Source organism: Phodopus roborovskii, unplaced genomic scaffold (assembly GCF_943737965.1).
Source record: "Phodopus roborovskii unplaced genomic scaffold, PHOROB, whole genome shotgun sequence".
NCBI lineage: Eukaryota > Metazoa > Chordata > Mammalia > Rodentia > Cricetidae > Phodopus > Phodopus roborovskii.
Genome location: NW_026126410.1, coordinates 39,441,440 through 39,466,505, shown reverse-complemented (window position 1 = coordinate 39,466,505; position 25,066 = coordinate 39,441,440). Strand labels below are relative to the sequence as shown.

At 41.2% G+C, this 25,066-nt stretch overlaps 1 protein-coding gene across 1 annotated transcript in view; it reads right to left on the bottom strand.

Moving 5' to 3' along the window:
* Positions 1–25,066, bottom strand: part of Ctnnd2 (catenin delta 2) — a 791,514-nt gene that overhangs the window by 39,850 nt on the left and 726,598 nt on the right. The window contains exon 18 of the mRNA XM_051182606.1: positions 2,303–2,513. Coding sequence (XP_051038563.1) covers positions 2,303–2,513 — 211 coding nt within the window. The remainder of the gene's footprint in view (positions 1–2,302; positions 2,514–25,066) is intronic.

The window sequence follows — 25,066 nt, the reverse complement described above, 5'->3', positions numbered from 1 at the left end:
GCACCAGTCACCTTGAATGTCTTCCCAATACCATAGGTGTGTGGTTCCAGTACACTGTGGCACCTTACAAGTCTGATTTGTTCACATCACTGTATGGTTAGGCTTGCTCATTCTTAGAAGCAAAATGTACAAATATTTAAAACTTGAGGACCACAGCTATGCATATTTACATTTTCTTCTATGTTTTTGTTTGTTTGTTTTGTCATGTTTGTCCCCATGCTGTTTCAAATAAAAGTCAGATCTGAACTTTGTTCATAGCAAGTTTTTAAGAGCAATTTAGTGCGGATATACTTGTGACAGTTTTATAGGTCAAATGGAATGAACTTATGTTTATACTAAGTTATTGGCTCCCAAATTCATCGCAGGACAGGAGTTTCACAATGAGTCAGAGCCAGTCACCTAGACTCATTTTGTTTCAAAAGCAGTGAAAAGCAATTATAAACTAAAGTGTAGGTAGGAAATGGGAAGTTATAAAAACCTTGCTTTGATCCTCCAATTAGTATATTCATATACAAAAAGATAAACCACGTGGAAAAAAATGGAAGGGCTGATTAAGCGTGAGAACTACAATTGTAAGAGACCTGATTCCGTTAAATTTCACACTCATTATTAAAGCCATAGCTCTAGGCTGTTGACAAAGAATAATGAGATAAAGGAACAATTAGATGAAATGAGTGACTGTCTATGAAAACATATTTAGTCAAGTTAAAGGATACTCTTGAGATCACCTACAGATGAAAAACACCTGCCCATTTACAACAACCAAGTGTGAGCCACACCTTACAGTGCAATTTATGGGGGTCACCAACGAGGAGCTGCATTATTTTATAAGTGATTTCTTCAAAAAGACTTCTAAAAATAGTTTCACCAAATAGTTTTCTTTGGCCATAAGACTGACCACAGTGTCTTTTCTGCTCAAGGCCAGCTGAATGTCACTTATTGCTGTGGAAAAACTCAATGCAACTGAAGGGACTTGATAGATGCCCAGTCACCCACCCCTAGCTTTCTTGTCTTTAAATTCAGAGACCGTACTTTAACCTTGGGATGTCTCATAAACGCAGGCAAATAGAGTACTCCTGTCAACTGTGATTCTATTGTGTCTTTAAGTATCTATACTTTAAAAAGTAGTAACAGCAACAATATGTTGGGCCCCAATGCTCAAGGCAAGCAAGCGCTTCTTTCCCTTGAGGCCCGCAGTTCTGCTGAAATTATCTGATGAAGAAAACTGCATAGCTTCCTGACTGTGAACGATGGTGTTTATTTTCAGACAGAACATCATAAGTTGAATATAATTCAAGCCCCGAGTCTACATTGCACAATTGCCTGAGTCCAGTGGGCTTCACTCCTCAACACAAGAATGTACTCAAATCTAATGCTGAAATGCCGAATGAACCTATTTAAGGATCCCGGGGTATTTCAAAACCTCCCCGCGAAACCTTTAGAACACATTGCCAATAACCTGAGTTAAATGGAACAATGAGACAGAGTTTCCAGAGAGTCTGGAAGAGCATTCCTCACCATCTTCAATAACAAAAGAAAAATTAATTATTTAGCATTTAGATGCAAAGGGATGAGAGGCAGGGAATGAAAAGGCAGGAAGTCGGCAGCCCCCTGATAATAAAAAGTTTACCCATTTAATCTTCTTTGATTACACTGAGGGACTTGCAGAAGACAAAATTTAATTAAGGGAAGTGAAGGTTTCTGTAAAGGTTGATATACTGGCTGATACACTAACATCCTGGCTGATGAATTGCTTTTTAGTTGCATAGAGTAAGATACCCTTGATTGTTAAGTCACAGGGAATATTCTCATGTATGGAAGAGGTACGATGATGGCTTGGAGACCAAGTCTTGTTTCCCTTTTGTTCATTTGACTGAAAGCCCTACTGAACACTCTCCTCTCTGCCTGAGGAATTTGTTCTTACCTTTTCAGATTTGATGATCCTTGATCCCAGGAAGTTTTGGGTTAGAAAGCAAAGGCACAGGCATAGTAACTTATTAAATTAAATTACCTGCCCAGCATCTCACAGTGAGTAAAGGAGACTAGAGCAGAATTTAGTTCTCTCTGACTCCATAGGAAGGACACAGAGAGAGGACTCCTCTGCGATGACTTCGAACACAGACCCAAAGGATACGGGTCCACTGATACAGGGACTGGTAACCTCAGATGAACTATAACATCAGGGAGAAAATGCCATGTTTCCAGCCTAATATGGCTGACTGCCCTATGAAGGAACTCAGATTGCAGGCTGGGATGTTAAGTCTACTTTAGCAATGCAAAGACAATGCCGGCCCTGACTTACTTATCTCCTTTGCTTTTGGAGATGCCAACCAACTTCTCGATGCCACCAGCATCCCGTAAGGCCTTGGCATTCTCCATGTTCTTGGTGATCACTTCGTGCAGGGTGCAGCACACAGCTGTCACGGTGTCATCTGACATGGCCTTGCTCCCTGCGTTGTTGCTGTTGTTTCCTCCAGGAAGCCGGTGGACCAGGTCTCGCATGGCATATTTGCCTTTAGGAAAGAAAATTCAGGGAACAGTTTAGCAAAGGTCAGGGTGGAAGAAGAGAAGCAATGTGGAGATAAGAACAGAGGAGGAGAAGAGGACACAAGAACACACTGCATGTTCTGTGCTGTGCAGCGTGATTCAAACACACAGAAGGAACAGGACGGTTGTCCACCAATGGCCACAGGGTCCACGACACCCTCAGCACCACACTGTGGGTGTTCAGATCTAAGGAAGCCCAGGTATCACACAAAGCAGCGTATGTGCATCCTTCTCCATACTTGAAATCATTTCTCTATTACCTCTCTCCCTCAATTTAATATAAAAGCCACGTAAAAACAAACAGTTGATGTCATGTTACTAAAAGTAAAATTCTGCCTGTGACTAATGCACATAAATATTAACCAAATAATTTTGATTTGCAGGTGGATGAGTCCTGGCTGAGGAATACACAGTACAGAGAACCAACTGTGCATGTTCACGACAAAGGCCCCAGGGTCTGATAGTCCATATATGTAGGATTGATTCTCTTTGGGAGTGACTTTATGGCTCTAACCTCCAGTGATTTCAGTTCTTAAAGCAAGAACAATAATAATACAGGAACTGTAACACTATTTTAGGCGGGCGATGGTGGCACATGCCTTTAGTCCCAGCACTCACCAGAGACAGGAGGATCTCTGTGAGTTCGAGACCAGCATGGTCTACAAGAGCTAGTTCTGGGACAGGCTCCAAAACTACAGAGAAACCCTGTCTCAAAAAACCAAAAAAAGATTATTTTAAAGATTAAACCCATGGGAAGCATTTATTCTATGACTAACAAAGGATACAGCCTCAACAGTTGTCATGTTATATCCACGGAAGTAAATAAAATGTATGGTGACTGACACAACCACATCAACTTAGATCGGGATTTGTATAATTTCACAGCAGTTGGATCACAAGCATGGGGGGAGACCTTGACAAATCATCTAATGCAGTATCCTGTGTACTATGGTAACCTTGTCTCTCCAATGAGCCTTTATTGCATGGTTCTGTAATATAGCATTTACTAATCTGGCATATTTTCCTTTGTATGAGAAGTAAAATAAAACCCAACTTTGCTTACTTAATTCACTTTATCACTAACAGCCTTGCCTCTCCCAATGATAAAGGTACTTACAGTGACAGATTTATAGAGTGTTTGTAGGATACCAACCACTTTAGACATTACCAACAGCCCAGCAAGACAATTAATGCATCCCACCTGCAGCTTCCAATTCTGTTCCTTAATGTACTTCTGGAAGTAAACAAGAGCCTGCAGCAAAGTCGGCTGCCCCTTAATTTTTTGCAGGGAGGAATTGGCAGGTGTTCCAAGTTGGTCCTTTACATACCTCCTGTCCCTGAACTAGTCATATGTAACCAGCTTTAATAGTTACAGGAAATATTTTACCTGCAACAGACCTTTAAATGACACCTTCTTCTTCTGGCAAATTGTCTTATGTGTGGCAATGTTGGGCAGGAGAAAAAAATCCCATGGGAATAGGCAATATCTTAGCTCCAGGCAGTAATAAATAAAACACAGGGCTCTGTAATGTGATATTTTGATATCTGTTCTTATCCTTACTTTAGTGGCTTATTTTAGCTTGGACAGAAATCGCTGATGTTTCAATTACGGAAATAGACGAATGTCTGCATTCAGTTGACGACAGCGGAGGAAGTATCTGACAGAAGTGCTTTGACTTGAAAACACCCAAATGTGGTGTATTTATTTTCTAATGACAGCATTCAAAGTGGTTTGAGAGGACGCTTTGAATGCGGATAGTCCTCACAGCAAATCGCTTGATATATTTATCGTTAAATCAACTCAACTCTGACGAGAAGCCTGCTTCTGTCGAGCTCAGCATGCTTGTGGTTCTGTCATAAACCACCAGAAGACAAATCTGTCAGCCATGGATGTGAGGAGACAGACATGTCCTTGCCTCTCTGCCTCTGTAAGGGAAGTGATGGGGGAAGATGTGACCACAGGATCCAGAGACATTTTAACCACTGAATATTTTGGACATTCACACGTTGAATGTAGAAGACTGGTCTTGTGATCTTTAATGTCATCATGGTTGAAAACAAAAATGTTCAAAATGGACTTACCTGTGGAATCTCTTAGTTTTGGTTGCTTTTTTGACTAAAAAAATGTCAGGGGCAAACGATGTAGCTTCGTTGGAAGAGTGCTTGCTTAGCATTCATGAAACCCTGGGTTTGATCTCTAGCACTTGGGAGGTAGGGCCACAATGACTAAAAGTTCAAGGTTATCCATCCCTGCATATATGGAAAGTTTGAGGCCAGTCCACACTACATGAGACGTTGTCTCTAAGTAATTAATTAAATAAATAAACAAACCTATGTCAGATAATTGTGAATGTGTGGCTTCTTCATGGCCTCCTAATCTATAAGGCCTAAAAGAGACACAACTGTTCCTGTAATGTTCACATGCCAGGGAAACCACCCCACTACCAAGCAGCTTTTCACTCACTTCTACATGCCAGATCACATGCCCAACATGCAAAGGACCAGGATGTCACTGCTGCTGGAAACTTACTGGAACATTTTTTCTTCCAGCAGGTCAACTACAGCACACAAATGCTTCATTGGACGGCTAGGGATTTTTCTCAAGTTACCAGAGCATATATATTTTTAACTAGCTGAGTGAGGAAAACAATCAAGTGCAACTGGTCCCAGCTAGAAGACCTCTTGGCTGACTGCGCTGAGTTCTTTAAGAACATAATGTTCTTTTTCAGTGTCTTTGTGAATGTGTTAAGAATTTGAATACTATTAGCATGGGAAAATTGGGCAGTAGGGAAAGTTTTCCAGCTCTTTCTGGTGTTTGGGAACTTAGAGGCTATTTCAAGGGGAGAAGGGAAATATCACCCACAAACTGATGATAGCCATGCTGACTCTGTGCTCTAAGGGAGTTTGGGAAGATGAAAATTGGTTTGGCTTGGGGTGGTTGTGGAAGGCTTCACACAGGAGGTGAACAGTAAGTTGAGAATACTCTTTAGGTTGGAGAGGGGACAGAACAATGACCATCAACCTTTGAGACAGGCCAGGCTGGCCTTGAAGTCAACAGAGATCCTCCTGCCTCTGCCTCCCAAGTGCTGGGATTAAAGGCGTGTGCCACCACTACCCAGCTGATCATCCACGTTTCAGAGAGAAACTTCCTTTGCTGGTAGTTCTGAAATGCACTTGGATAGATGAGGATTTACGAGCATAAGGCCTGGAGCTTTCTCACTTCCCCATTGTGTCTACACTTAGGTTTATATCAAGTGTGCTTGCTCTCATGTGAGTCACCAACTAACTCCAGTGGTAGGTCACTTGTGATAGCCTTGCACTTACTGATTAGGATAGTTATGTAACCACAGATACCCAGCTTTACTGACAGCAGGCAATACCTGATTTTCTCTTATGCTTGCCTAAGACCCTGTCTTACATCCCAGCTCAGCCACTGTGCCTATGTAAAAAAAAAAGTATCAAGGTAGAAGCCTGCTTACAGGATGCTCACACATGGTATGGTAAGCAGTAGGCTATTGCTCATAGTCAAAACTGACATCATCAACACAATGTAGAAGATGGGATTCCCACAGCTCTTTCAGATTCCAATCAGACCACTCTGAGAGGCTGGATAGCTTAGGTATCCAATACCAATAGAATAAAGATCGATGGCCAAAGCGAAACACACGTGACCGTGGCTAACATTACATTTCCAATTAGGCTCATTATGAAAGCCTCCTTCCCATTTGTCTCTCTTTACTGCCTCATCTAATAAGTTACAGTGTAAAATTTGAATGACATTGTCTTCAAATGGAACCCTCTTCTAACAAATCCTTTGGAATTCTTGAAAAGATCCCTGTGAAAGTTTCTAAAACACAGATAAGACAACCAATTGTCAGCAAAGAAGACAATGATGCCAACTGCTTCACCTGGAAATGTAAAAACATACATTGATCAGCCTGGGTCAATACTTCTAGGGGAAACAGTTACAAAGTGCCCTTTCTATCTGTGTACTTTCCTGAACTACAGGTTTTCATGGTAGATAATGGACCTGAATCTCAGAAGCATGTAATCAAGTAAATTAAACCTGTAACCATGTCCTTAGCAGCTATGTTACATTTAAAGCCAAGTAAAATTAAATTAGACATGACAAATCCATTGAAGAACTAGAGCATTTTGCATGTGCAATTGCTACCTCAGCCTCTTCCCAGGACACTGACTTGGCTTACGCTATATGGTGTAGGGCATCTCAGCCCTATAGGTAGGCAGCATGGTTGGGATCATTGAAAACATGGAGCTCAGAAACCTGGAGTAGTCTCTGAGGCAGGTAATGGACTTGGGAGAGGTGAAACTCACACCTTAAAGTTCTGTGTTCCCGACCTCAGTAGCTGAGATGAAAAGGAATGAAACATTTCTGTCAGAAAATGACTGTAAAAGCCAACTGTTGAGACTTGCAGCATACATTTCTCACCTTGATAACCACAAGGGTGGGTCAGCACTGCTTGCTATGTCTGTGTCTATAAAACTGGGATTTCAAAAAAGAAACAAAACCATAAAAATGGAAACTATAATTAATATTCAAGCAAAAGGCCATAAGACAAAACCAACCAAACAAAAAGCATCCAAACAAAGCAATATCAGACAAAAAGTGCACACAAATGCTGTTGAGTTCAGTTGGTGTTGGCCATGTATTGCAGGGTACAGGAATTTAATTTGAAGAGCCAGAGAGGATGCATGACTCCAAGGAAACAGTGGCTTCCAACACAACGGGACTGATGTACGCATGAACGCAGAGACAGGCAGCAAGGACAGGACCTGCACAGGTTCAGGTCAGATGGGGGGCCCAGTGCTGACGAGATGGGGATGTGAACATGGACTCTCATCTATCACCAAGAAGCTATCTCCAACTGACATCCATTTGCCAAGGTAACATTACTTTTCTCTAAGTCCCTTTTCATCTCTTGATGCGTTCATTCTCTCCAGCTCTCCCCTGACCGGTGGGGAACGGCACCAACAAGAACAGCCCTCTGGGTTAATCACACCAGCTCCTTTCCCGGCAGGAGACCTGCCTTCACATGTGTTAGACTGCAATAGATGAATTATTTTTTAAATGATCTTTTTAATGTACCTGTTACTGTACTTGATTAGAGACTTATTTAACAGAAGGAAAAGTATAGAGGTGGGCATAGTTAGGAGGCATCCTTTGGAGGGAGGGAATCCAATGGCTAGTGTGGGTGGAGGTTGAGACACATTCTCGAAGATAGGTTATAGTTTCTTTTGCTTTGTCCTGTAACTGTGCTTTGTCCTGTAACACCGATTTATAACATGTACAAGAACCCACTTCACATGCCTGGACTGATAAGCAGTTGGCCTGAGAAAATGACTCAAAGAGTTACTATCCTTTTGTGGAAGAAGTAATATTAAATGAGGCAGGATCTATTGTTTCCTCTGTGTGGTATACAGCTTTCCCAAGAGTTACTCACCCCCAATAAGTAACTCTTTCATCAGTTGGGAATACAAAATGAATTGCATTTTTGGCACTTTCAGGTTCCATTCAGTGGGAGTCACTGAATTCGATCTGAGAGTTCACCACACTTTTGAGTGTCAAGGTCTGCAAGGGAAGGAGTGGGAATGCCAGCAAGGAGGGGGTTAGGTTTTGCACATACAGCTAGCATGAAAATGATTCTAAAAATAAAAATGCCAGCTAATTAAAAGGAGGAGACAGGATACAAGCTTTTCTGAACCAGAAATGAACTGAGGTTTAGAAATATTGAAAAGGATGCAAGCAGTTGATACACATTTGAACAGGATTCAGCTAATATGATTAAATAATGAGTATGATGATAGCCTTCAAAATAATTATCTGAACTCATTGCCCAATTTTAACAGAAGTGAGAATATTCAAACTTAACTAATTATAGCTTCGGGACAGAAAAACCTATGAAGGGCCCTTTCTTTTACTTAGAATTATTATCTATCAAAATCTAAGCATTCTCCCAAGACAAACATTTCATAAGACAATAGCCAGCCACAGACAGGATGAGTTAGTATTTCCATAATAAAGATTCGGTTACAGGAATGAACTCTGACTTGAGCTCACTGGGACAGTGTGCTGAGTACAAGTAGCCTAAGGATGGATTACAAAATCCCATTCTTGGTTTAGCAAACTGATTTGTACTACTGCCGAAACGGGGTGAAAAAGCTTAACTAAGGCTACCAAGAGAGGTGTGTGCTACTCCTCAGAGTTTGTATGACATAGTCAGTGGCCCTACCTTTCCAAGAACACTGACATCTGTTATTGCCACTTTTGTTTGGCATTGCCTTGGGAGACACAGAAAGGAGACACAATTTCCAATTTATGTATAAGACAAATGCAGTTCAAGAAGTTAAATGGCACATATCAGATTGTCTTTTGCCATCTTGGTACCTTCAAGTCTCCTGAGTGGCAACTTTTCTATGTACTGTGTCCTTCCCTCAAGTTCCTTTCATGGTACAGATCTTCTAAGTGCAGGGACAGTTTTCTACCATCATTTATTCCATCAGGCATTCCACAGATACTCATCAGAGTTCCATCCATAACTGCTATGTTGGACTTAACCTTTCTGATACTGTTATAGGCTGAAGATAGAATAAACCCCAACAACTTGATGTCTACTGGCCAGTTAATACACAACTGCATCTACCCTTAGAACACACAATGTAGGAACAGTGAGTGCTCATCCTCCTGCTACAGCCACTTACCTCCATGAAAGGTCTGGGAACAGAGCATCTATAAGATGTTGCTAAAATGGATTCATGAAGCTTAAATGTGGGAACTGCTGTACTTGATATCCAAGGCATTGACTCATGATATCGTATTAGCAAGTTTACTTCAAACTAGAAAAGTAAACATCCTATACAATCTGACACACAAAAATGCAGCTTCTTGGCTAAATAAGCTTTACTCAGGCTTTTCCAAATTTGCATGAGCAGAGAAAATGTGTAACCCAAGAATTATGACTCCAGGGATCACCCTGTTATTTCTCTGCTACCCATTCTTACGTTTGCACAGTAATTTCTGCATATTCATGTATCTTTACCACCAACCACGTTTAAATTTCATAGCACTCTGAGTTAATATCAATAAAAATAAGAATGGATGAACTCACTCTGACTGTGAAAACAAGACTTTAGACGGTGAACTGTGTGCTAAAATAACAAGTGGCTTGATGACATATTCTCACTGATGCAATAGTGCCATGAACGTTCTCATCTGGTTTTAAGCCAGTGCCTCCTGATGGAACTTATGGGCTGGTACCATTAACTGGGCCAAAATCCCACCAATGGCTAGGCTCTAGGTCCTAGGTGAGAACCTAATATTATTCTTCTTTAAGCTGGATATAGTATATGGAGAGTAATAAAGAACCCCACAATTGGTCAATATGCAGAATAAGAGATTAGCGATGCTCAACTGTAAATGGGACATCACACCTCTCTCTTCAAGGCACAGGGATCATTGTGAGGGGGTATGCTATTGTAAAACCAAGAGGTAGTGAACATCTACACCAAAGTGGTATTTGCTGGACTTGTCAGGACCATTTGCACATATGAATTCAGTGAGCATGACAGAGAATACACAAGTCCTATGTGAGATCAAGTCAGAAAAAAAAAAATCAGCACAGATGTGGGTGGTGGTCAAGAAATCTCACCCCTAGGTGAAGAGTTACTGATAAGTGGTGGTTGCTTGGAGAGGGATAGCTTCCTTCAAGGATGTGGGCCCTGAGAGATTATTAATGGTCTAGTAGATGGTCCTATATCCATGTGCTTATGGACAGCATCATAAAATTTGGAAGGATAAATAGTGGGGAAGATATTTTAGAAACTTTTAGGGAGGGGAGAATGGAGGTGTATTTGATCCAAACACATTATATGAACATATGAAAATTTCAGACATTAAAATAACAAGATGATAGAGAAAATGTATGCTTACATTGGCTGATGGGAGCAGCTAGGAATGCCTTATTTGTAAGTTCACCTTCCTTATCCTGCTTTCACATAGGCACATTTCCTATGACTCTACACACTCAAGCCTTGTGTAGAGAGACAAAGATGCATAAGGAAGACATAGTATTTACCTAGACTTCCATCCTCTTTCTAACTAATTAGATATATATGGAAGAATTCCCAATGTCATTTTATTCAAGTGCAGGAAGTTTTCTGTTTTAAATTCATTTAAATTTTTGTTATCTTAAAATCAAACAGTTGTTTTCTATTTTGGTACCTACCAATAAGCCAACTACCAGTCTCCAACAGTCAGCTCTAATTTTACTTCTGTTCTTACTATGTGCTATCAGTACCTGAGGGTTTATGTGATGTTCTCTGACTGGTTCCCAGTACATGATTCTGCCTGTAAAACAAGCTTGTGAAGGGGTTCCTGTAGAGCGGAGGCCAGCCTCAGGAGACAGGTGTCCTGATGCAGGTAGCAGGGGGTGGCGGTGGGAGTGATGGTGCTGGCGGGACATTTACTTGACCTCTTTTCCTAATACAAGATGGATCCCTAGTTACAGGCCACTAGACCCAAACCTGCCCTATAACTTCTGAAACCCGTCTCTCCATATTTAATGGATAGTCCCCTATGCTGGTATGGTGGTTTGAAAGAAAATGCCTCCCCCCAACAATCCTCGCAAAGGGAGTAGCACTATTAGGGGGTGTGGCTTTGTTGGAGTAGGTGTAGCCTCGTTGAAGGAAGTGTGGAGGTAGGCTGTGAGTTCTCATATACACTCAAGCCATGCCCAGTGAGGCAGATTAATTTCCTATTCCCTGCACAAGATGTAGAACTCTCAACTCCTTCTCCAGCACCATGTCTGCCTGCATGCTGCTATGTTCCACTGTGATGATAACGGACTGAACCTCTGAAATTTAAGGCATCCAATTAAATGTTTTCTGTTATAAGAGGTACTGTGGCCATGGGATCTCTTCACAGAAATAGAAACCCTACCCAAGACACATGGCATGAGGGGTTGGGTTCAGTCGCTTCTAACCAAAGCAATTGCTTTGTTTGAACTCATGTTTCTGTTTCTGTGGTAAAACACTCTAGTCCCAAACAACTCTTGGAGGGAAGAATTTATTTTTTCTTATGCTTCCAGGTCAGAATCCATCGTGGAGGGAAGTCAGGGCATAAACTCAAGTCAGCAGTTTGAAGCAAAAGCCATAGACGGACGCAACTTATGGATCTTTTACCTCCTCATATTCTGCTGGCTTTCTTACACAGCCCAGGCCCATATTCCTAGGGACGGTGTTGCCCCCAGTGAGCTACACCCCTCCATATCTATCATGAATCTTCGGTCTCTCACAGATATAGGCACAGGCCAATCTGATCAGGGCAATTCCTCAATGAGACACCTTCAAATAACTTTAGGCTGTGTCAAGTTGACAGCTAGGCTAACTAGAACATGCTCCTTTGTTTAAAACAAATGGCAAGAAAAAGGACTCCTGTTATTCACTTCTTCTTTTTTTTTTTTTTTTTTCCTTCTTTACCAGTACAAGTTTATAAAACCTGAAGTTTACATCAGGCTTACTGTGTACTCTTTGCCCACTGATATATTATGTCCTATTTTCATGATAAAGACACTTGGCATCTTTCATATATTTGCAACAAATGGAACTTGCGAGAAAGAACAATAGAACCCAAAGATATTGAAAAATTATTTTAATAACCGTGGGCTTATGTTTTAGATATTTCTCCCAATTCCCTAGCTTGTGAAAACAGTGTTCCTATGAACTGTGAAAATGTCTTGGGCCACATAATATTGAGTACTTCTTTGTGAATTAACCACAGTGGACGTTCTGAATGTCACTGCCAGCATTATTAATCTGCCAGCACATATGCTGCAGGCTTATGATATGTGCGAAAAATGAAAACTTATTGGATTTATATTTGATGAGTTTAAAAGTTTTTGTATTTGTGGTACAGTAAAAAACAAATCAACAATTTACACCAATTATATGAACTATTCAGAAGTAGATATAAAGAGAAAGAATAAAGGAGAGACGAAGTAGATGTAACAGAAATGAAATGAGCTTTGAAATCAAAGAACAGATCAACGTTCACTTGTGCTAATCCCTCTCAATCAAAATGGCTATATATGAGATCTGAGCCCAGCTCACACTTATTACAAGCAATATTTAACACTGAAAAATGCTAGGGAAAGAAAAGGCATTGGGCAATCCTTTGGCAATTTCTTTATTGTGGTGGGATTTCACTTGCTGCAAAGGAGAAAGACATGATGAATGGCGGAGATTGCATGGGAGATTAAAAAAGCAGAAAATATTAGGCACTGGGTTTCTGTAGTTCAATTGTTCCAGAGCCCAGCAAATGCTTGGTGTTTTAGCTTTCTTATCTAGGCAGTCAGTTTTTTTTTTTTTTAAATCTCCAAGTGTCTATTTGTCTTGCTCCCTATAGAACTCTAGCAAGGGGTGGTGACACTGTCATTCATGGAAGTCTCAGAGTAGCTGGCTCACAGGGCACTGGCCTCACATCTTATTGTGGCTGTTCTGGGAACAGGGGATAGCTGCCTCTGCCCTTCTTTATTCTTCTGGGTGTACTTGAGGTTGGTAGGAGCGATTTCTTAGCAGTGTTACCTTCTGAAGCATGGGCACTAAGTGTGTGCAGCACACTGCCCTGGAATTCTCTCAGGTGTATTTCAACATGCTTGGCCAGAGAACAGCAAGGGAAATAATTACTGGTAAGGATCATATAAGAGTTGAAATTTTGAGCTACAAATAGTTTAGTTATCATACGTAACGACCATGGCCAGTACCAACAAACAAAACCAAACCTGAAAATCAAGTTTTTTATTAGACAAATGTGAGTAGGGTGTCTTCTTCATATTAGATGAATATTTTCAACACACATTCTGCAACTCAGTATGAACAGCCCCTGCTGTATTATACTAAAAACTATTTTACATTTTAAGCATATTTGAAAGAGGAACAGGTAGTCTGTGTGCACACCTCCTTTGCTCTCTCTGTTTCCACAGCAGACCCAACCCCTCAGGTTCATTCCTAGGAATCCAACAGAAGACCAGCTGCAGCTTCCTTTCCCCACTGTCCATGCCTCCTGTGGATCCAAGGACAATCTCCTCCTGGCCTCCCTCCCTCCACTTGTCTCTGGGTCCCAGCCCCCCTGCTTAACCACAGGCCATGCCTGCCAGAAGACCAGGCTGCCTGCCCACTGACATTCTCTGCTCACTCTCTTCCTCAAGCATACTCAATCCCCAAGGATTGTTCCAGCTGTAGCTTCTCCATCCCTGCCCATACCTACTGTGGATCCCATAGACCATCCCCTCCTAACCAGAAGGGCCTAGACAGATGTCCTGAAGACTCAGGAATACAGAGGCCTGCCCAGATTACTATAACCAGCAAAATTTTCAATTATTATTTAGATGGAGAGAATAAGATATTGTATGATAAATTCAAATCCAGCCCTTAGAAGGTGCTAGAAGGAAGACTCCGACCTGAGGTTAACTATACTCACGAAAACACAGGAAATAAATAATCTCATACCAGCAAACCTCTCTCTCTCTCTCTCTCTCTCTCTCTCTCTCTCTCTCTCTCTCTCTCTCTCACACACACACACACACACACACACACACACATTACCACCACAACCACCAAAATAATACCAGGAATCAATAATTGTTGGCCATCAATATCTCTGAATAGCTGTGGTCTCAATTCCCTAGTAAAAAAGACACAGATGTGAAAACAAGATCATCCTTCTTCTTCATCCATGTAGAACATCTTAACATCAAGGACAGACATTATTTCAGGGCCAAAGACTGGAAATACATATGCCAAGCAAAAAGACCTAAGAAGCAAGGTGTCATAGCCTTTTAAATATCTAAAATAGCCTTCAAACTATTCAAAAGAGGACACTTCATAGTTGTCAAAGGAAAAGTTCACCAAGATGACATTTCCATTCTTCATCTATGCCCCAAACACAAAAGTACTCACTTTTGTAAAGAAAAACAACAACAACAAAACTCTTCTACAGCTTAAATCACATACTGACCTTCACACAATGATAGTGGGAGACTTCAATAACCCACTCTCATCAGTGGACAGTTCATCCAGGCAAAAACTAAACAGAGAAATATTAGAGCTGACAGATAATTATAAACCAAAAGGACCTAACAGAAATTTAAAGAACATTTCACCGAAACACAAAAGAATACACCTTCTCAGCATCTCATGCAACTTTCTCCAACCATATATGCAGTCACAAAGCCAGTCTCAGAAGAAGAAAATACGAAATAACTCCCTGCTTCCTATCAGACCATCACTGATTAAAACTGGATATCAACAACAGAAACAAGGGAACACTTACAAACTTATGGAAACTGAATATCTGTCCACTAAATGAAAAATGGGTCAAGACAAAAGTAAAGAAAGCAATTAAAGACTTTCCAGAATTCAATGAAAATGAATACACAACATACTCAAACTTACGGGACACAATGAAACTGGTGCTGAGAGGAAAATTCATAGCACTCAGTGCTACCTAAAAAAATTGAAGAGATCTCATGCTAGCAACTTGTCGGCACACCTGAAAGCTCCAGAGCAAAAAGCAGCAAACACTTACAAAAGGAGTAGACGGCAGACCGAGGGCTGAAATCAATAAAGTAAAGAGAAGGTGAAGGAAGCATCAATGAAACAGAGTTTCTTCTTTGAGAAAATCAACCAGACAGACAAACCTTTATCCAAGCTAACTAAAGTAAGAAACACAAAAGGAAATGTAAAAATAGACACTGAGGAAATTCAGGGAAACATAAACACATACTTTAAAAACCTGTATTTCCCCAAATTGGAAAATCTAAAACAAATGGATATTTTTTCAATAGGCGCTACCTACCAAAGTTAAATCAAGATCAGATAAACAATTTAAATAAGCCTAGAACCCCAAGTAAAACAGAAGCAGTCATTAAAAGTCTCCCAACCAAAAAGCAAAAACCCCAAACACCCAGGATTCTAGCTATCTTTAAAAAGAATTAATGTTCATACTCATCAAGCTATTTTATAAAACAAAACACTGACAAATTAATTTTTATGAGGCCAGAGTTACTTTGATACTTAAACCACATAAAGACACAAAAAAGAAAGAATTACAGACAAATTTCCCCCATAAACACAAATGCAGAAATATTCAATGAAGTACTTTTGAACTGAATCTAAGAACACATCAGAAAGATCATCCATGCCAGATAGTGGTAGTGCATGCCTTTAGTCCCAGCAATGGGAAGGCAGAGGCAGGTGAATCTGTGAGTTAGAGGCCAGCCTGGTCTTCACAGTGAGTTCCAAGATGGCCAGAGCTGTTACACAGAGAAACCCTGTCTCAAAAAACAAGACAAAGCCAAACAAAACAAAACAAAACAAAAAAATAGCTAATCCATCATGACCAAGTAAGCTTCATCCCAGAGAGGCACACAAAAATCTGTCAATGTAATCTATACAAACAAACTGAAACAAAACAAAACAAAACATGCGATCATTTTACTAGATGCAGAAAAAGCATTTTACAAAACTGAACACACCTTCACAAAAGTCCTAGCATGACAAAAGCATTAACAGCAAGCTGATTGCCAACATCAAATTAATGGGAGAAAATCAAAGTAATTCCACTAAAATCAGGGCTGTGTATATTCTCTCCATACCTATTCAATATAGTACTTTTAAGTTCTAGCTAGAGCAATAAGACAACTAAAGGAGATCCAAGGGGATACAAATTGGAAGGGAAGACATCAATGTATCTGTGTTTTCAGATGATAAGTTAGTGTAACGTTCCTCCAAGGAATTTCTACAGCTGATAAACACCTTCAGTGAAGTGTCTCTATACAAGATCAATTAAAAAAATTATTGGCTCTCCTATATACAAATGACAGACTGAGAAAAAAAATAGAAACAACTTTCACAATAGCCTGAAATAATATAAAATGTCTTGGGGGTAACTCTAACCAAGCAAGTATAAGACTTGCGTGCTTAAAACTTCAAGTCTGTGAAGAAAGAAACTGAAGAAGATATCAGAAGATGGAAAGATCTCCCATGCTCATGGATCAGTAAGATTAACATAGTAAAACTGGCCATACTACAAAAAGCAATCTATAGATACAATGCAATTTCCATCAAAATTCCAACACAATTCTGTGATGATTTGAAAGGGCAATTCTCAACTTCATATGGGAAAACAATAACAACAAAACCGGAACAGCAACAGCAAAACAGGGGTAGCCAAACAACCTCCGAACAATAAAGGAATTGCTGGAAGTGTCACTATCCCTGATTTCAAGTTGTACAATAGAGCTATAGTAATAAAAACTTCAACAAATGGTGCTGGATTTATTCTACACGCAGAATTCATGGATATATTCTACATGGCTATCTGCAATGTAGAAGAATACAAACAGGTCCACATCTTTCATCGTGAACAAAACTCAAGTCCAAGTGGATCAAACATAACCTGATATACTGAACCTGATAGAAGAGAAAGTGAGGAATAGCTTTAATGCATTGACATAAAAAACAACTTCATAACCAGACACTAATACCACAGGCATCAGATCAACAAATAAATGGTACCTCATGAAACTTAAGGCAAAGGACACTATCTCAAATGGCAGAGAAACACTTAAAACATGTTCAACACCTTTAGTCATCAGGGAAATGCAAATCAAAACAACTTTGAGATACCATTTTACACCTGTAAGAATGGCTAAGACCAAAAATACTAATGGCAGCTGATGCTGACAAGGATGTGGAGCAAGGGGAACGCTCCTCCATTGGTGGTGGGAGTGCAAACTTCTTGTACAACCATTATGAAAATCAATATGGCGGTTCCTTAGAAAGTTTGGGATTGATGTACTTGATGACTCAGCTATACCATTCTCAGACATATTCCTAAAGGATGCTTCATTTCTACGATAGAGTCCTTACTTAACCATGTTCATTGCTATTCTATTTGTAATAGCCAGAAACTTGAAGCAATCTAGATGTCCCTGAATTGAAGAGTGGATAAAGAAAATGTGGTACATTTGCACACTGAAGTATTACTCAGTTGTTACAAAAAAAGGATATTATTCAATTTTCAGACAAATATATGGATCCAGAAAGACAAATATGGCATGTATTCACATACAAGGGGATATTAGCCTTTAAGTAATTGATAAACAAGCTGCAATCAGTAGACTCAGAGAAGTTAGGGAAAGAAGAGGGCTTGGAGTGGGAGGAGAATGCATGGATCTCCCAGGGAGAGGGGGAATGGACTAGATCTTGAGGGTGGCCTGGGGGCACATAGGGATGGGAGAGGGAGGGATCATGTGTGGGGAGGAGAGATGAGATGGAGGGAGATAGTGTGGAGAGAGAAGGCTGGATCTGGGTGGATCTGGGGAGCACTTAGGGGACAGTGTGGAAACCTGATTCAATAGAAACTTCCTGGAATCTATAAAAAATAATTTAAACTATAAAAAAAGGAAAATTAAAAAGTAAGAAGAAAGGAAGAAAAATGAAAAGATCTTGGCAGTGAGTAAATTTGGAAGTCTGAAGGCTCAATAATACTGATTGGCCTGGCACAATTCTATTATGTCCAGTTTAGGAAGGAAGCAACTGCCTTCCTTTTATTGGCAAGTGGCTAAGGTCAAGTTGAGGTAAGTATTTTCCTAACACTGAGTAGGCAAGTACATATTACACACTGAATGATGCCCAGAGGGAAGTGCACCTGGGAGTTTGTTTGCAGGTTCAGCAGGAGAGCAAGGAGGGGCTCTGGGACAGTGATGAAGGAACAGAACTCCTTCCCTTCCTTCTGTATTGATTTCCTGTGACTAGAGTAGGGTAGTGTTTCAGAGCTAGACATAGACATTTCTTCACCATTCTAGGAGCTTTGACTGTGAAATAAAAATACAGGTAGGGCTGCGTGCCCTTGATATCTAGAGAAGAACAGTTCTTCACCTTTGTGGTTTGTGGCTGTACGGCATGGCTGTTTCCTCTGAATGCATGTTGTCTCCTTTTCTGTGTCTCAGGACACACGTCTTTGGATTTAGGGCCTACGTGATGTTATGTGTGGTGTTATCTCACAATGATGTTATCTCAAGACTCCTGCTTCTATCTTCAAATAAGGCCACACTCACAGTGTTGAACCCACCCAGTTAGTGCCAGCTCCCTATGACAGACCTAGCAAAATGATGCCTGGGTCAATGCATAGTTTTAAGGACATGTTTACAGCAGACAGTCTGAGCAGGGCCACTTCTAACAATTGACTTACTTTATTTCACAGCTATGCACATACACCACACGCACGTCATTCCTCACTGAGCACTATTTGGAGTCTTCTCAAATGGCAGGCCCACCATTAAGCTAAGGTTTGTGTTTAAGACAAAACAAAGGAAAAACATACGAGGATGGTGTTTCAGCAAGTCCATCAGCTGCTGTCACCCGTGTGTGTGTGTGTGTGTGTGTGTGTGTGTGTGTGTGTATGTGTGCACGTGCTCTTGCTGTCCTATTTTACCGAGAAGAATGAGTTGTGAGATCCATGGAGCAAATCCATATCTTTGTCTCCAGAAAGTCACTGATAGTGGCACCAAGTCCATGAAGTAACTACCAATGGTACTGGTAATAGAAAAGACATTTCAATTTTATCCCAAGTGATCCCTCTCCGTGCTGGTCCCCTTGGCGATTTCAGAAGGGTTAATTAGATGCATTTCATTATTGCAAATATCTCTGTGAAGCTGTGATTTTTCTCAGGGAAATGCATATGTGCTTAGGGTCTTTATTCTGGAAATTAAAGATTACTTGGGAGCTTCAAAGAAGCAGTGAAAATTGCCAGTGCCCTTTTCCATCAGTCCAGGATGAAGTGGCACAAGAGAAGGCTGGGCCACTGCTCTGTCACCCAGAGTTCACCACACAGAGTAATGACAAAAATAAGTTTTGGTAATTTTTTCCTCATATAAGGCATTATGTTGGGCTGTGGGTTCATGACATGGCAGAGTACCATCTGTCAAGATGACATTGTCCATATGTGAGGAATAGATCAAACATTTTTAGTATATTGAAAACATGACATCCCCTTGCCTACCTTGTATGTGCTTGTGTGTGCATGAGTGACAGTGAGACATAATTGCTCTTGGCAATACCACCTGCACCAGAAAGAAAGATGGAAGATGGACATCGAAGAAATGCATAATGAAGTTTGCTTTCAATATGGCAAGACTAGCCATATGGACAAGATACTGCTCTTGTCTAGACTGTTTGACTTTGTGATGTATAAACTGGACATGCAGGATCCACAGAAAAGTGACTGCTGATTCAAGATAGACATTGCTACAGAGTTCCTGCTTCATGGAAGAGTCTGCCAGACAGTCTTCAGGACACAGAGAAAAGTGACGGACAAACTGCCAATACAAGAAGACAGTTTAAAGTCTCCTGCTTTGCTGAAGAGTCTGCCAGACACACTATGGCCTATGGGCTGAAGATGCAAGATTACAAAAGAACTTCGGGTGACCAGGCAATGAGTTGTCTCTGTCATTTCTAGAGTTTATATATTATCCTTCTGTGGTCTTTGAAGGAGTTGAAGATATATAGTTATAGTTAGTTTTCCTTAGTTAGGATTAAAGATAAGTTACATATAGGACTTTAGACTCACAAGATAAAATAGATAATGAAATGTTTTCTTCAAATTTTACTAAATGTTAATGGACTAAATATTGTTAACTGTGATTCTTACTTGATAACTGTTGTGTTATATATTTTGCTATGTTAAGCTTAAAAAACCCTTCTTTTTATTTAAACAGAAAAGAGGAGATGATGGGAGATGCCATTATGTATATATGTTTCTCATACTGGTTAATAATAAAGCACTGTTGGCCAATAGGAAAGGAAGATAGGAGGGACTAGGAGACAAGGAGGAAATAGGGAGGAGTAAGGAGGAGTCAAGATGGAGAGTCTGAAGAGAGCTGGACGACAGCCGCCTCCCTGGTAAGAGAAGACCATGTGAAAATACATAGATCAGCAGAAATGGGTTAATAATTAAAGGCAGAGCTAGCCTATAAGAAACAAGTAACCGGGCCAACAGTATTGTATCAAATACAGAGTCTCTGTTATTATTTGGGGCTGGCGCGGTGGGAAGACAAGACCGGGCAGCAACAGGCGTAAAAGCCATACTTCTTACACCTACACCTTGAACCACAGGCAGCAGAAGGAAAAACTGTGCCATACTTGTCAGACAAGCTCATAAGACCTTATAGCCCACGCCCACAGTGAACCACTTCCTCCAGCAAGGCCCCATCTCCTAATAGTGCCACTCCCTATGGACCAAGCATTCAAATATATGAGTCTATGGGGGCCGTTCCTATTCAAATCCACACAACAGATAAACAACAACTTTTGGACCTGAAGTTGAACCACACCGTGCCCTCCAAGTAGTCCTGCATTAACTCTGTGAATCCGTTACAGAGTGGAGGTGCCCAGTGTGGGTGCATGATGTATGTGGAGAGGCACTGCATACTTTTGTACCTGGTATCCTTGCCTTCTGTGTGGTCTACTCTTTTGCCTCACTAACTCCAGCTTTTCTAGGGCCTGTGCTTGGGTCTCATCATTTAGAGATGGTTTATAATTTCCCACACAATGCATCCTTAGTAGTCTTCTTCACCACCCCAAGTCCGGGCACCCTTCCAGCACAGCAAAATGTCTCCCTGAGGCCTGGGATAGAGGTATTACTTAAGCTCCCAGAATTGGAACTGCTTTGTATCCCACATTTACTGTATGAAACCACACATGACCAATCTCTGTGTCTTTCCAGACACCAATGAACCACAAGTCCAGAGTACAGCAAACACAAGTCATGCCACAAGGTAGTTTTTGAGACTCAAGTATAACTCATTCTGTAAGTGATGGCAGCTGCCATCCATCAGGTGTTCAAGTAGTCTTGATTGTTAGTTCTGATCATGTTGCCTGGTGTGTGTGTGTGTGTGTGTGTGTGTGTGTGTGTGCGCGCGCACAACATGCACATATGTATGTGTGGCTGCACACAGATGGGCACACATGTGTGTACAGGGTGGGGGGATACAAGAGTATGTATAGAGGGCCAAGGTTAATGTGAGGCTCATCCTCAAGCACTCTTCTGCCTCATTCATTAATTTGGAGTCTCTCAATCAATCACAGGGCTCACCAGCATGGACAGTGTCCCTAGGCAGCTTGCTCTGAGGACCCCTTACCTCCACCACGCAGGTGAATCACACTTAAGCCTCCAGGATACCCAGTGTTTCCTGGGTTCTGGGAATCTGAACTCTGGTCCTTTTTGCATGAATTTTAATCAGTACATCCTCCAGACCACATGAAATCTCTTTTCCCCCAAAAGATTCCTGCATATATGTATTTGTTGGTATACCTCATGTTGCCTGTGAAACTAGTAGGGGCCACACAGAGAGATAATCATTTCTAATAGCCACATAAATGTTTCTAGAATATTATCTTGTGGTGAGTCTTCCCCATTGAGCCCTCCTAGTATTGCTCCCATGTTACCTGTAGAGAATCAAGTCCATACATGTAAGGAGTTCAGTGGCTTCCCCAGTTGTCACTTTCAGTTTTACCTGGACTTAATTTAGCTCCTTTAAACACATTAAGTACTTTTGGGGAGAAGGTTCTTAGAAGATGTCTGAGATCTCTGGTGGCCCCTAGTCTGTCTCTGATACTCATCCTTGGTGCTAATTACATTTTGGGCTAGATTATACTTGGTGGTGAAAACTGTCCTATGCATGGTTGGCCTCAATTTATACTGGATGTGCCTCCAACTATTTCCAGACATTGTTAAATGTATCCAGAGAGACCCAAAGTGTCACCTGTAAAAACCTATGGATCCAGGGGGCCAGAGGTGGGACCATGTAACTTCTGGAAAGGTGGTAGGCAAAGGCAATTCTCCTTCTGAAAGCCGTGGATTAAAGTGTTCCAGTGTCTATTCTGCACTCCTCTCATTGGATCAGTAACCTCATTAGTTCTGGGCACTCATGCTCATGTGTTTTTTTGTTTGTTTGTTTTAGTTTTTTTTTTTTTTTTGGTGTTATCAGAAGGAGAAAACAGGAGATGTGATTTGGTGTAATGGACACAATACAAATTGTTTGCAATCTCCCCCCCCCCCACTTGTCTGCAGAGTGCAACCATGGGGAACATTTGCAGAGGAAATAAATGCATTGGAATAGATGCCATGCAGGAAAATTAGTGTGCAAACAGAGGCTGGAACAGACACTGTACAGGAAAACAAGTGTGCAAATAGGGACAGAAGCTATGCAGGAAAATCTTTAACTTGAAGAATGAAAATATAAGGCTTGTGATAACTCTGCAGGGACTCCACTGAGATATGGGAAAGTCCCGAGTTATTGCTTATGTACCTTCTCTTGTACTGTAGGTGTGTGTGTGTGTGTGTGTGTGTGTGTGTGTGTGTCCTTCATCTGTAAGGCATCCCGAAATTCCTTCCCATCTGTAAGCACTGTGTACTCTGCAGCCATACGATTGTGCCCCTTGCTGCACAGTATACCTTCAGTAAATAACCAGATTTCATGGCAATTTATGAGGCTAACATAAAAGGTGCCTTTTCCTTAAGAGTAATACACTTTACCATTTATATCTCTCTGTTGTCATTCCATTTAAAAAGTAAAATTGTAAGGTACAATCAATTTGTCTTAGTGAGGATACATGCTGTGACTCCGTGGCATCATAACCACTAACAAATCATAGGGAGGCGTTGTTGGCACCAGGTTCATAGTAGGACCTGGCAATGCGTAGAGGAGGAGTGAGGGGAACTGAAAATATGGCTCTTCTCTAAACATATTCTTACAAGTTAGGTTCAAAAATGGTTTGTGCTACAGAATTATCGCATGTATTTTGCAGCCCTGGAATTTTGAGTGTGTATTCTTCCCTTCTCCTTACTTACTAAGTCTTGGAAGCATGTTCTCACTTCAGGCCACGCTGTACCTCTTCTCCGATCTACTGACTCAGAGATCATGAACACTTTCCCACAAGAAGCCCACCCCAACGTGTCCACTGAGGTGCGACTCAAGAGAAGGCACACCTAGATCCTAACCTGCATCAGAGGCTTGCACTGATTCAGGCTGGCCCTTCTATCTCCACTACGCTCTCCTCTAAGATTCCTCTCTGTGTCTACAGACAGGACCTTTATCTATCACACAGGAGAGGAGACATTCAGAGCAAGTGCATAACTTATTCCAAAATACCTATGTTTCATTTTGATACAACTGTAATTAAAACGATTATAAAATACATTAGGATAAGAGCTCTGTTGCCGTCAAACTCACTTCTCAGGATTTAGCTCTGTGGTAGTGTGTTTGCCTAGCTAACCCAAGGTCCTGGGTCTGGTCCTTAGCTCTGTAAAGAAAGCCTCAAGTTTCTCTACCGAAAGGCTAAATATATAAATGGACAGTGGTCAGACTCCAGAGCTAAACAGACCCACAGTCTCCAGCCACCTGACCAGGGATGCAGACTCTTATCTATAATAAACGACTTTGGAAACTGGTCTGTTAAGAATCATTCCTGCAGGAAAGCATGCTATCTCTAGGCACCATTCAGAACTTCCATTAATAACTGGCTGAAAATGACAAGCAGTCAATAACTGACAGTGTCTCTAATTTTCCTGCTTGTTTCCGATTTAGAACGAAATACTCTTTACACTCACACAGAACACTCTGCTGTCTCAGCTTCCTTGGGCTCTTGGCCTTCAATCAGGTACACAAAGACCCACTAACGCACATATGCATGCACGCACACACACACACACACACACACACACATACACGCACGCACACGCACGTGTGAGCACACATACATGCATGTACGACCATGGATGTACTGGAATAGCTACTGGGCCTCTGCCTTTGGGTGCCTGGCAAGTACAAATGATGGTAGCTGGCTTCCCTGTTATATTAAGTTCAGAGTCTGTGACCTTTTCCACCAAAGAAAGGCGAAGTGCTTGATGTTAGCATTCAGGCACCTGTACTGGGCTGTCCTTGGGGTTCTGACAGGATACACCCTCAGCTGCAGCCACTGAGAGCACCACCTGTGCACATTCACTATGTTCCCTTTCAAAAGGGCCCTGCCCACCTCCCATTCCCCCTCTCCCCTCCTCCAGACAGCTGCTGAGGTTTCATGCCTTGCTTGCACTTGGGTTTTTCTTTTAAATATTAGTAAGAGAGTCCTTGTGCCTTCAGACCCATTCCTAAATACTTTTATTAATGGTACCCCATTAATAAAGATCCCCAAAGAGGACTCGGATTCCCTGGTATTATATCACCAACTTTACTTCCCCACTGTTCCTACACACACCGCTTCACAATGAACTTACAGGCAAGTCTGGCTCTCCTCGTTAACATTACTTAATTATCCTCATTAGCATCACTTGCTATTCCAAGAGATTCTGACCCAGACAAACAGCTTGACTGTTCAATACAGAAAGTTGTGGAAAGAGCCTCAATGCTTTAACTGGAAGTATTGAAGGAGAAGATTGTTT